This window comes from Dendrobium catenatum, unplaced genomic scaffold, assembly GCF_001605985.2.
Source record: "Dendrobium catenatum unplaced genomic scaffold, ASM160598v2 fragScaff_scaffold_1019, whole genome shotgun sequence".
Classification (NCBI taxonomy): Eukaryota; Viridiplantae; Streptophyta; class Magnoliopsida; order Asparagales; family Orchidaceae; genus Dendrobium; species Dendrobium catenatum.
The window spans coordinates 142535-155044 of record NW_021319481.1 but is presented as its reverse complement, the minus strand read 5'-3'; the positions used below and the strand labels follow the sequence as shown (position 1 = coordinate 155044).

The following is a 12510-nucleotide window of genomic DNA, read 5'->3' as shown; positions in this document are numbered from 1 at the left end:
ATAAACATTATAATCCTAACCAATTGTGTCTCATACTCGAACTATTTTTATTTTTGGTTACAGCTTTCTCAAGTCATGCATCACTTAGGCTTCGTTTGGGACCGCTTCACGGCTGCTTTACTATTTAAAATGCAGTTAAACAATTATTTGGGACGATCGCGGCAGAGCTCGTTACGAAAATTTTTGCTGCCGCTCGCTGCTTCTCACGACCGAACCTTATCTCCCGCGATCGGCTGCTTTCTGCTGTTTCGAAGCCTAAAAATGACGCTACTGCCCCAATTAGTGCGGAAGTTGCCGATCATTCCGCCATATACAGCCCTCGTCTTCGTTAGCATACCTATCTTCAGGACATTTTGATGGTGCAAATCTTCCTCACAGCCGATTATCTGAAAAGGCTAGTCATCTTCGCAATCCTCATACGCGATCGTCTCCAGCGGGCTGCATCCTCGGCTCCATTCGGTAGGAGGTCGCTCGTCAGTTCAGCCGGTATGAGATTCGTCATTCTTACCTTTTTTATTTCGCTCATCTACGATTTTTTTTTGCATTTTGCGACTCTTCTTCCCTCCTCTCACGACCACACTTCAAGCCAGCACCTCCCGCCTCCCCTATTCGCAAATCCCCATTCCTCGGTCTGTCTCCGAACGATGGAGAATGTGGAGCATTTTTTTATTTTCTTAACGAGCACTTCAACTCAGCACCCATTGCTTTTTCTACGATCTTCTGTTATACCCAGCGTTTAATTGTTTTCAAGGCGTCGACTTTTTCTACGATCTTCTGTTCAAATTCAAGCCTCCATTCCCCTTGCTACCTTTCGTTAAAGCGGCCCGAAATGAGAGCGACGGGAGGGATTTTTTCCCGTTAGTCTTTGGCTGTAAGCAAATAAAGGTTTGAGTTTTTTTTCATCTTCTTCCTTTTGTCTTTCGTAACTTTTGGGAAGAAGAGAGATTTTGAGTTTTTTTAGGTTTTTTTTATTCACTCTGGATGTAAGGTAGAGAGAGCGAGAGACGAGAAGGAAAGTTCTCTTGCTTGCGTCTCTATTCCGGTGAAAAGGAGAGAGACGAAGGCGAATTTTAGTATGCTTTATTCTGTGACTCTGTCATGGTCTTTTTGGACCTATAACATTATTAATTGTAATTTGCTTATCACATATCATTATCATTAGTTCATTAATGGAGCTTCTTCTGCATGCCCAACATGGGGATGGAGTGGTTTTCTTTATTCTATTATCATGGCCTTTGAATCTATATCAAGAACGAATTTATTAATCATCTCAAACCTTGATTATATCACAGAAATTTTTGACATTAAACAGAACTCCAACCAGAGCCTAGAGAGATTGGTCATTGTGATTTAGGCTTTAGGGTGGTTAATTGTATTAGTTCATGGACAGTTCTGTTGTGACAACTATCCAAAGACCTGAAAATTGAACTTTAAGGTCTATATTGTATCAGACAACTTTATGTATGTTTTCTCCTAATTTATTACCTTTTTTTATATCTCAAAGTAAATTGTAATTTCCTTCTAAATTATTTTAGGTACTCATATGCTATCCATTACAATCCTTCTTCAGTCAATTTATAATACAACAAGTAAGATTTAAAATGGGTAAGCCGAAAGATGGTGGACCATCCGCAACATGGGAGAAAGATGTAAAGATTATATTCTGTGATTTATGTCTAAGGGAGATTGAACTTGGTAACCGACCAACCACACATTTCAATAAAGAGGGTTGGACGAATTTAATTAAGAATTTTTATGATAAAACTGGAAGAGAGTATGATAAAGTTCAGTTAAAAAATAAATGGGATCAGTTAAAAAAAGATTGGAAATTATGGAAAGAATTGAAGCGTGGATCCACTGGACTGGGTTGGGATCCTAGGAAAAAAACCATTGACGCACCCGATGAATGGTGGAAAGAGAAATTAGAGGTAAATATTAATTTACATTTATTTCTCTCTTTGAACCTTCATATTATACTTTTTACTTATTTGAAATAAAAATTTTCTTTATAGGTTGTGCCAAATGCAAAAAAATTTAGATACTGTGGCATTGATCCTGAGCTTGAAGATAAGCTTGATCTTATGTTCCTAGGTGTTGTTGCTACCGGAGATCATGCTTGGACTCCAAACCAGGGACTCCATGATGAAAATGTTACTGAAGATTCTGAGAACATTGATGTAAGTTCTGAGTCTTTTGAAGATCCTTCACAGAAACTTGAAAGCATTAATGACTGTATTCAATTGAAACGTCCTTCATCTACAACGTCAACCGGTAGAAGGAAAAAAATCTTTGGTTCAACATTTCTAAGAAGTCAAATAACTCAGCTTGTCAATTCTTGTACCAACATTACATCAGAAACTAATGAATCAAAGTCAATACTCGAGAAATCCTCCATTTCGACTGCCATTAAAGTGCTTGAACAAACACCTGAAGTATTTGAAGACATGCAACTATATTTGTTCTCAACCAAGCTTCTCGAGGATCCAAGTAGACCTAAAAATACTTGGTTAGAAAATATTAGGAATGACCTTTCTTTATTAGATTTAAACGAGAACTTGACTTTTAATAGGACACAATGGAGAAAAAGGATTCATGTAGCCGACCCCACGTAGTGGGATAAAGGCTTGATGTTGTTGTTGTTGTATATTTACTCCTTTATTTGCTTACTCTTTTATCTGTATCTAATATTGGTATGTTATAATAATTTAAGAACATTTTTTTTTATATAAAGAAAGACATAGTACTCATGAAAGTCTCATATCATGTATATATAGATGTTTTTTTTAGAAAAAATCGATTAGCTAAGGACCTTTTTAAGAAAATTGATTAGCTAAGAAAATTTTGCGTTGGTATTGTCCCCTTTGCTCTGATACTTGTTGTAGTTATTCTTGAACAATCAAGATTACTCACAGGAAGTCAATTAAGAGCAATACCAAACTGAGAATGGAAGAATAACCAAAAGTACTAGTGCTTCATTTTGTGGATCATCAATGTTGATCAGGTATTGTTTCTTTGGCTTCTTCTTTGTAGCGAAGGAGAAGTCCTTCATGCAATGTAATTATTGGTAAAAATTGATAGGTCTGTTCTAGCCTTCCAAGGAAACAAAAGAAATGCTCCAGCCACCATGAACATTTTCAGATGTCCTTCAACTGCTTGCCTTTCAATTTATTTTTGGGATGAACTAATGCACTAGTGATTTATTCTATTTTATATTATAAGAAGACAACATCAAAAATTGTTGTTTCACTTTATTTTTGGGAGCAATTCTCGTTCTATCATGTAGCACGGTTTTGCATGTTATACACAAATCACTCAACTCTGTTTTCATATACTATTTTTTCCATAAAGTATCAGTTCTTTCCGACAAAATGCAATGACTAATTAAATTTCTAATATTCTAAGGCTTTCAATTTATTTTTGGGATGAACTAATGCACTAGTGATTTATTCTATTTTATATTATAAGAAGAAAACATTAAAAATTGTTGTTTTCAATTTATTTTTGGGAGCAGTTCTCGTTCATTGGAATACTGAATTATAATGATATATAATTCTATCAAAGCAAGAGATTCGCCTGATTGATGGTATTAAATGCTGCGAAAGATATCAAATGGATTGTGATTATCTTCTCTGCAGGTTTCTTCTTCCATAGCTTTCCGCATTCTCTACAATAAATTTTTTAACAATATGTTAGAATCTGTGCTTGCAAGTAAATAGTACTGTCATTCACATCGATTATCTTTTGTTTATGGAGTCACGATTAGTTAGAACATCACATGAAAAAGTATTTTGCCATTTCATTTCAGTGTTTCATGTTTTTCCTGCAATCATTAAATGAATCAGTTTTTTCCACGGAGCCTCACTCAAGCAATTCCATAGCTTCCTTTCGTTCAATTAGGATTCTGTAATTCTTTTTTTGAGACATTTTTTTGTGCATAGAATTAATTTAAAAGACTCATTACATATAGATACATATATGCAGGAATGGAATTGATTAATCATGTTATAAATCTTATATATTAAAAGTGTTACTTTTAATATTTGTAAAGAAATAACAACATTGATTAATCATGTTATAAATCTTATATATTAAAAGTGTTACTTTTATTCTACTAATATATCTTTTTAAATTTATGCACAGAGAAATGATATCTTTGGAGTATCTTGTTCATAATATTTCTTTACACAAGTAAATATCTATCAGTCCACATTCATTTTGTGATGGTTCTATTAATTTTTATAGCAACTTTTTTAAAAGGTGAGAGGCATGCATGCTCACCTTTACATTACAATGCTTGTCATGCATTACTATATAAATAAGATCAATAAGAAAACGAAATAACAACATTGATTAATCATGTTATAAATCTTATATATTAAACAATCTATCTACATCGTCTACATATGCACAAATACACTTGTTCTATCAAAATGGGATCTTTAAGAGCAAAGCTAGCTTGGAAATATGTACATGATAAAGACTCTATGTTGCATAAATGCTTATACCCGAAATATGGAAAGATCTGGGATCAAAATGCTGGTAAGAAATCTTGTTCACCAGCTTGGAAACTAATTAAGGATGTAGGTAGGTGTCTTAAAAAGATAGTGAGATGGAAGATAGCAAATGGGGAGTCAATTGATATCTTCAATGGTATATGGATCATGGATATGAGCCTTAACAAGTGGCCAACGTTCGTGGGGAGCATAGACTGCAATGTGAAAACTGTTAATGACTTTATAATGGAAGGAAGTTGGAATGTGGCTGAGATGAAGAAATACTTTGGTGATGAGCTAATAGAGAGAATTTGTAAAGTTCAACTTTTTTTTTCAAATAGTTAGGATGACGAACTGGAACTTATTCAAGAAGGTTCAGGTAAGTCTATTTCAGCAATGGCTTATTCGGCGGGAAATCAACATTTTGAAGAATAAAAGTTTTGGAAGTGTTTGAAAAACGCAAAGCTGAATGCAAGGGTGGAAACATTTTGGTGGAGGTTATTAAATAATGCTTTACCAACTTTCAGCTTCTTATCATACAAAAGATTGCTTTCTAATAGATATCTGAACTGCAAAAGAATTGTTTCAAATCCTATAAATAACAATTGTCTTTTAATTTATCTCATATTTTAATAGTTTTGTTTCATTTTATGGTTTTAGAATTCTCTTTGGTTTGGAAGACAACCAGACCATAACCTTCGTTTCTCCCTATGTTGAATAATTTGTTTTTGTGTCTCTTCATTATAATTTCCTAAAAAATTGTTCTTGCCCGTGACATTTCATTGGTGCATGCTAGACAATGACACATGCTCTTGGGATGGATGAAGTGATATTCTGTTACAAAATTATCTCTTGGGAAGTTCAGACATCTATTGTGTGCCTACTAGACAACGGCATTTTGAATGTGTAATGCTTAATAAGCAATAGTTAAATCTGAAAGTTCTCTCTTATAAGTTATAAGAGCATGCTGTATTTTGTTTAAGTTGTTGACTCTCATCTATTTTCCATCCGAAAGTTAACCGATAACAATTTAATTAACTATATTTTCTTGCATTTAGTGATCATCACATTACTAATTGTTTCTTTAATATTTATCAACATTAAGTAATCAAATTTACATGAAAGTCAATCAATTGCATAAAATTTTATTTTATTTTTTGTTAAAAAAATCGGAGGCAGGTAATTTGACTGTGAATATGGATGAATTTAATTTTGTGAAGATGGAGCACCAGTGTGAAGTTAATTACATTTGAAATATCGGAGGCAGGTAATTTGACTGCGAATATGGTTCTGTTGCTGTGGTGCTCAAATGGCCCTTGTTGGATAATGAAAATGTTCCCTAGGCCTCACACACCCCCCTTTGTAATTTGCAGCAATGGTTGCCAGAAAGTCCTGTTGATCAACATCTACATCAGATTAATATAAATTGGTTTTGAGTACAAAATTTTGTAGTATTTTGATATATAAAAGATTTGATAAAATTAATTAATTTTATTTAAAAAAGTAGTTGATTATTATATTTATCTAAATGTATAAAAGGGTAACCAGGTAATTTGTTGTCATACAGCAGCAGCACAACAACTCGACAGTTATGCCACCCAAATAAAATTTATTGATTTTTATACAACAACTTTAGAAAGCAACTTTCTAGACAACAACTTCACAACCTGCTCCTTAATCACATTTATTTACCGAAATGAGGCGGGGAGTCGAATGATCGGAGTGAAGAACACCATCTCAGGATTCCCAATATACGGCTTCTCTCCCCTTAATTCTATTCCCTCCCAGGCGATACCAAGCGTAAGCTAGTAGTTACTACTCCCGCCGCTCTTAACTTTTGGATTTTTGTCTTCCAGGTCTCAGAGTGCTATTTTTTTCATTTTTAGGCCTTCCTTTTTGCCACTTTTGCGATTTTTTTTTCTTTGCTGCTTGCTTCTCTCTCTTGTTTTGAGCGGGCAGAAGCGAGCTATTGCAGGTGTTGGAGTTCGTATACGCTCAAAGATGCTGTTTTTGGGTTTTTTTAGTATCATTATTTAACTGTTCTTTTTGCGCAGAGTTTCAGGTATTGAACAGTGGCTTCTGGCGGTGTGGACGTTGTGAGGATGCTATTAATGGCGGATGACAAGTTGGAAACTTGGGAAGGGTTTGGAAGCTGTTCGTGAATTGCCGAGATTCATTCTTTCATTGGCGGAGACTCAATCATTGTAAGCTATCTTCTGCCACTTAGGTTTTTTTTTTCATATTCTGCGTCGCTCATTTCATATGGAGTGAAAAAAACAATATGGGATCGATTAACCCTCTCAAGCAATGAGCTTAAGCTGTAAACCATAGAAAAAAAGGTATCGCAGGAATGCCGTGTGTAATAAGTTAATCGCATTGTGATAATTGGAATTCAAAATACCAGTCATAAAGTTGCTTAGAATTTATTGTTTTACAGTTCCTCAGAATTTAGCGGCTAAGGTTTAGGGAGAAGGGGGAAGATGCTCGGCGACTACAAGAAGAAGGGGAAGGCGAATAGGAGTAGAGCGATGCCCTAGGTTTTCCTTGTTCTGAATGAAGGTGAAATGGGAATTGTGGGAAAGAAAATCAAGCAAAAATCCCGATTGCATTAGGTAGTGCTAGGTGAAGTCGTGCCAAGGTAGGTTTGTCGCTATGTCAACGAGTTGGGGTTTATAGGTCGGGGTCTTTATCTTTTTGAAATCCCTGTATCAAAGTAGTCCAGGTTATAATGCTTATTTTTTAAGTAAATTGAGGGCAAGGCCCATTCATTTGCTATGAAGAATAGTTACAAATGAAGAAAAGAAATATAACTCAATACATATAGAAAGAAGACCCTTGAGATGCAACAAAATTGAACATGCTCAAACCCACCAAAAAGAGAAATAATGAAATATAGGACATGAAAGTATAATACTCTTGAATGAGAAGGGCCAGTACTGTCCATTAATGAATCATTGTGAAGATCAAAACCAAGAGCCCCAGATGCCATTAAGGCCTTCTACGGGCTACGAGTGACATTGGAAGGGACAAGTCCCTATCATATCCAGTTAGGCACGAATAAAAAAGAGCTGCTCATAGTAGTCTTTAGCGATAAGTTTTTGGATTATAGCCTTTTGAATATTATGATATAATGTAGACATGCAATTGATCTTATTTTCAAACCTTCTAGTATTTCTTTCTCTCCATAAAGTAAATGACACATCATAGAGATTGGAATGAGCTGTCTTTAGTGCAGGTAGGTATATTATGTATATCATAAATCATTTTGAAAACCTGGTGAATGTTCGGTCTCATAAGAAAGGAATCAGCAGCATGTAGAATATTGCAAAGGATTGCAAATGTGTAATCACATTCAAAAAATAAGTGTATAGGGCTATCATCAACTAGAGAATAAAAAGAACAATTCTAGTGAGAATGAATAGAACGAAGAGATAAAGTCTTATCAATTTTTAAAACACCTACCATGGCCTGGCAAGCATATGCGTAAAATCATAAAGATCATCTTTTGCACCATATATATTTCTACCACGAGACCCTAACATTGTTGGCATAGTAAGCTTGAATAAATCTCTTAAAATTAGGCTTTGGGGAGCTAGAGAACAAAATCGAATCACTTTCCACAATATCACCAATATTTATCTTAGAGATAATTTCAGGATTAGCAGCAAGGATAAATCTTGGGGTGCGCTATCTCCCATTTATAATGATAGAAGAGAGGGGGGAAAATATTCTGTTCAGGTGACATAATAGATACATCATTTATCTCAGATAAACTTATCCTATTTTCCCAAGGATCCCAAAGATGGGAGAGTTTTCCCCCATCTTTAACAAGATATTTAACAATAGTCTAATAGTGGAAACCACCATTTTAATACTTTCCTAATATTTAGAGCCTTTAACAATATAAACCTTCCAAATAGAACCATATTTGCCTCTCCGCCATTTAGATCAAAAACTTTGAGCCTCCTATAGTCTCCAAATCAAAGATTAATTGTCGGAAAAAATCATGGCAAGGAAAGCAAGTAAACTAAGGCCACCAAATTCTATAGGTTTGCAAGTGTTAGATCATGAGTTTGTGGTGGATGTCCCCATGATACAAGAACCTAGAGCAAAGATCATTTAACATTTTATAGGAACTTTTAGGTGAGATTTCTTCTCTGATCTAGTATGCTATATTGTTCCAAATAGTGAATTTTGGATATTGTAATTTTATTTTAAAAAGAGAGCCTTTGCTTTTCAACCATCTAGCAAATTGGAAGCTTTGTTCATAGCGGAGAGAAGTCTTGAGTGTGGATCCTCTTCATGGAAATGGGGATCCCTATGTAGGTGATTTTTTGATTTGTATTTGGGATATGGTGCACCTGGTTTAGATCAAGCTGGTTGGTAGTGTTGTTGGAGAAGATGGTAGTGTTGTTGGGGAAGATAATGGATCTCTTAGCATAATTAATATCTAAACTAGATAGAAGTTTAAAGTGATTGAGAATGTCCTTTAGAACTTAGAAGATTTTGGTTGTTGGCCTTCCCAAAAACAAGTAGGACATCTGCATACAAAATATGAAAAATATGAAGGCCCCCAAAATATGTAGCAAACTAATTATTCTTCTTGATTCCTTGTAGAAAAAGATTAGAGAGATCATCCATGATAATACAAAATAAGTATGGAGAAACAGGGGCATCCTTTCCTTATTCCAAAAGAAAAGGAGAAAAAGTCTTCAAGATTTTCATTGATTTATATGGAATAATGGACATTCTCAATGCAGGCTTTGATCCTTCTAATAAACTTGTTTAGGAACCCTTTTTATTGTATTCTTGTAAGAATAAAGTCCCTGGAGATAGTATCGAAAGCTTTGAAGATATCAATTTTCGCACAGAAGAAGTTTGCCTTTTTTATTTTTTTGAAATCATCAATAATTTCCTTAGCCAATGTGACATCATCTGTAGAAATTCTTTTGTGAATGAAACTTGCTTGGCTAAGATGAATGATGTAAAGCATGATGAAATTAAGTCTGGCTATAAGAAGTTTTACAATAATTTTATATAAGGTATTATGAAGAGATACTATTTGCATGTTGAATTTTCGGGATAAGAGTAATCCCAGCGGCTTTAAAAATATCACCCAATACCACCCAAGGAAGGTTTGTTTGGGGACCAATACTATTGATAGTGGACCAGAGGTTCGCTCTATCAGATGGAGAATTTACAGCATATACACAAAAAGAATAAATGTTTGCTTATAGCCATAGTGAATCTGCCCATGAATGAGTGGATTGTCGGTATACATGGGGTTAAAGGAGATTTTGTTTGCATCCCATTTGAGCCAAATTCTCCCCGGCTTGGAGAAAGAGAATTTATAACAACTTCCTTCAAATTCAAAAAGGGAATGCATATTGTAGAACCATTGATCATTGATTTGATCACTGTTGATTTTCCTTCCAAAATAAAAAAAAGAAAGATTGCTTGACCAAATCATATCCTCGCAAAGTAGAACATGATCTGTTCCATGAAAGACTCTCACATCCAAGAGGCAAACCTCAGGTAGGAAATTAATTTTTGGAGTAGATGGTGGCCAATTTTTGGCCTTAGGATTGACATTTTTGTTTTGGGTTAGGGTGTGATTATATGAGATGGGTGTCCCACTATAGCAAGGGAGAGGTTGGTGTCAGTTTCCACTAAGTTTTCATCAGTAGTGTTTAGAGCAGAAGTGATTGTGTAGGTCTTGTTTAGAGGAACTTTTGTAGGATTTGTAAGGTTAAGTTGATATGAAGCAAATGTAGGGGGTTAAGTGTGACTTTTGTCATTAGAATTCTCAGTTTAGGTTATAACACGATACTTATATTTGAGGGGCCTATTTGATAGGAGATTTTTTTCGCGGGTTTAGCTTAAATCCTTTCAAGTGGTCATTTGGACAAAATAAATTGTCTGTAAATTTAAACACGGCTACACGAACAACAAGAAGGTGAAGTTTAAGTGACATGAAACAATCACTGAATCAAAATGAAGGAACAATTGTCATTTATGCGCAGAATGTGTTTGATCATGAATCCACAAATGTGACATACTTTCCACATAGATCGAATGAATTTGGTAAATTTTTTTATCAATTACACACTAATAGTCATTCATTTCATGTATCATATAACATATTATCATAATATTTATGAGAAGGTTGTACATATTTAGTATTTTCTTGATATGCTATATGAACTTTGGCTGAATTAGCACAACAGGCAAGTTAAATACCATATAAAAGAAAATGTTGAAAGGGAAGATAGTACATTGTGGTAATTCTAGTTCTCAATATGTTGGTGATGATGTTTCATAATATGGTTGAGTCGAGGAACTCAAGTAAAACCCCAAAATGACTTGAGCATCATATTGTCTTTGTGTAATTTCTTATGGAGCAAGTTCTTTATGGGGATATTTATAGTGGAGTGCTTGAGAGGCATATGTGGTGTGATATTATGATCTTGCTTAATCAAAATTTGGGCATGTTGCACGCAAAGGTTTCTATGATGACTAGGTTTAAAAATATGAATGTCGACTTTAGCATGTTATACTAGTTATCCAATAGAAGCAGTTTGGGTTGAGATGCTCAATTATATATCCTAATTGCATCTGATTAAATTCCAAGGGCTATTAGAGCGATATTTTATAAGAAATTATGATGGTATTAACAATGTCACATAATTTTATGTTGAATTGACCTTTCTTTATTAGATTTAGATGAGAATTTGGCCCTTAACAGGACACAATGGAGAAAAAAGATTCATGTTATAGACCCCACATAGTGGGATAAATGTGGGATAAAGGCTTGTTGTTGTTGTTGCTGCTGCAATAGATGAAATTTGAGATGAAATAATACATGTATAATTTTTTGTTTAGAAGTTGTAAATGCCATCAATGAAGTGTATAGTTTCTTTCATTATTAATAACTTATTGTAGTAGCACCCTAAACTTGTTCTCTTTCAAAGTAACCGATTCCATTAATGAAGTTTTCGAGAAATTTTTCGTTAAAACATCACATTAGGCATAGAAATTTGAAGTACATGGAATCACTTCACCATACAGGACACAATGGATGAGATAGTTGTTGAGCCTATTGGCGATGACTTATGTCAATCAATGGAGTTAGCTTAATCAATCAATTAACTGGTGCACCCTCCCAAGCCTACTTTGTAGATGATGTTGTCCAACCAACTAACCCCACATATGGGCAGTGAAGTAGGACCAAACATGATAGTGAAGAGAAGATGTAGATCACATACTACACGAAGAAGCATTCTAAGGAGGCGCTTGATAAACTCATGACTAAAATAATGAAAATGCTAATATTTTATAGAAATCACTTAATCGATACACTTTTGACACAATAAGTGCCTACAATGCCATGCATCATTGAGAATATTTAAACTTAAGAGATTTTATCTATCCATGATGTTATAAAGGAGTATAACAATAATAAATTCACACTAATGACATGGGATGGGCAGATGCTTCATGTTTATATTGAACACCTCCATATAACTTATCCTCATTGTCATTCTTTCTCTGCTTGGTTGTGGCCTAGTTTGTATTGATCACAGTTACTTCTATCACAGTTTGTATTGATTTAGGTTTCTTTATAAGCATTCCAGTAGTTATTTGATGGTGTATCTATGTAATAGCCTAGTTTTTTCAAATGATTTTGTCAGTTCTCTCCTATTGATATTTCGCCTGTGCCTTTTTTATTTTTATTTTAGGTTTGCAATGAATGTTGACTTTAGATAATCAACTTTTAGTGACATGAAACAGTGCTTAATTATTTGAGAGCCACTTTCCCTGATGCTATTTGTGAAATAATCGATAATTTAATGAGTTAATTCTTACTATTATGGAGCACAGTTGCTCCTCAGATGATGAGGTATTCATTCGGAGACCTATGTTTGATAAGTGCGGCATACACTGGATGCCAGTACATAGTGGATGTAGTGGTTCGTTATCCACTATGATCGTATAACTGTTTTAGGTTATTATCCGA

The 12510-nt window shown here is 34.5% G+C and overlaps 2 protein-coding genes across 10 annotated transcripts in view; both read left to right on the top strand.

Moving 5' to 3' along the window:
• The first annotated feature begins 1197 nt into the window (after positions 1–1197).
• On the top strand, positions 1198–6615 carry LOC110102325 (L10-interacting MYB domain-containing protein-like). Its single transcript, XM_020830629.2, has 3 exons — positions 1198–1928; positions 2013–2487; positions 6548–6615. The coding sequence occupies exons 1-3, from the start codon at positions 1602–1604 to the stop codon at positions 6613–6615; spliced, it is 870 nt and encodes a 289-aa protein (XP_020686288.1). The 5' UTR covers positions 1198–1601.
• LOC110102321 (mediator of RNA polymerase II transcription subunit 18) overlaps positions 6202–12510 on the top strand; it is a 41406-nt gene continuing 35097 nt past the window's right edge. For 5 of the 9 annotated variants that reach the window (XM_020830622.2, XM_028697859.1, XM_020830621.2 and 2 more), the window contains exons 1-2: positions 6202–6293; positions 6548–6697. The gene's annotated coding sequence lies outside the window, so the exon portion shown is untranslated. Of the gene's footprint in view, positions 6477–6547; positions 6698–12510 lie in introns of all 9 variants that reach the window. The other 4 variants (XM_028697858.1, XM_028697856.1, XM_028697855.1 and 1 more) reach the window with 4 other exon arrangements.

Excerpts from the sequence above, each read along its gene's own strand:
- LOC110102325 (XM_020830629.2), top strand. The coding sequence starts at position 1,602 with ATGGGTAAGCCGAAAGATGGTGGACCATCCGCAACATGGGAGAAAGAT. Across the intron at positions 1,929-2,012 it reads GGTGGAAAGAGAAATTAGAG|GTTGTGCCAAATGCAAAAAA; the intron begins GTAAATATTAAT and ends TTTTCTTTATAG. Across the intron at positions 2,488-6,547 it reads CAAGCTTCTCGAGGATCCAA|AGTTTCAGGTATTGAACAGT; the intron begins GTAGACCTAAAA and ends CTTTTTGCGCAG.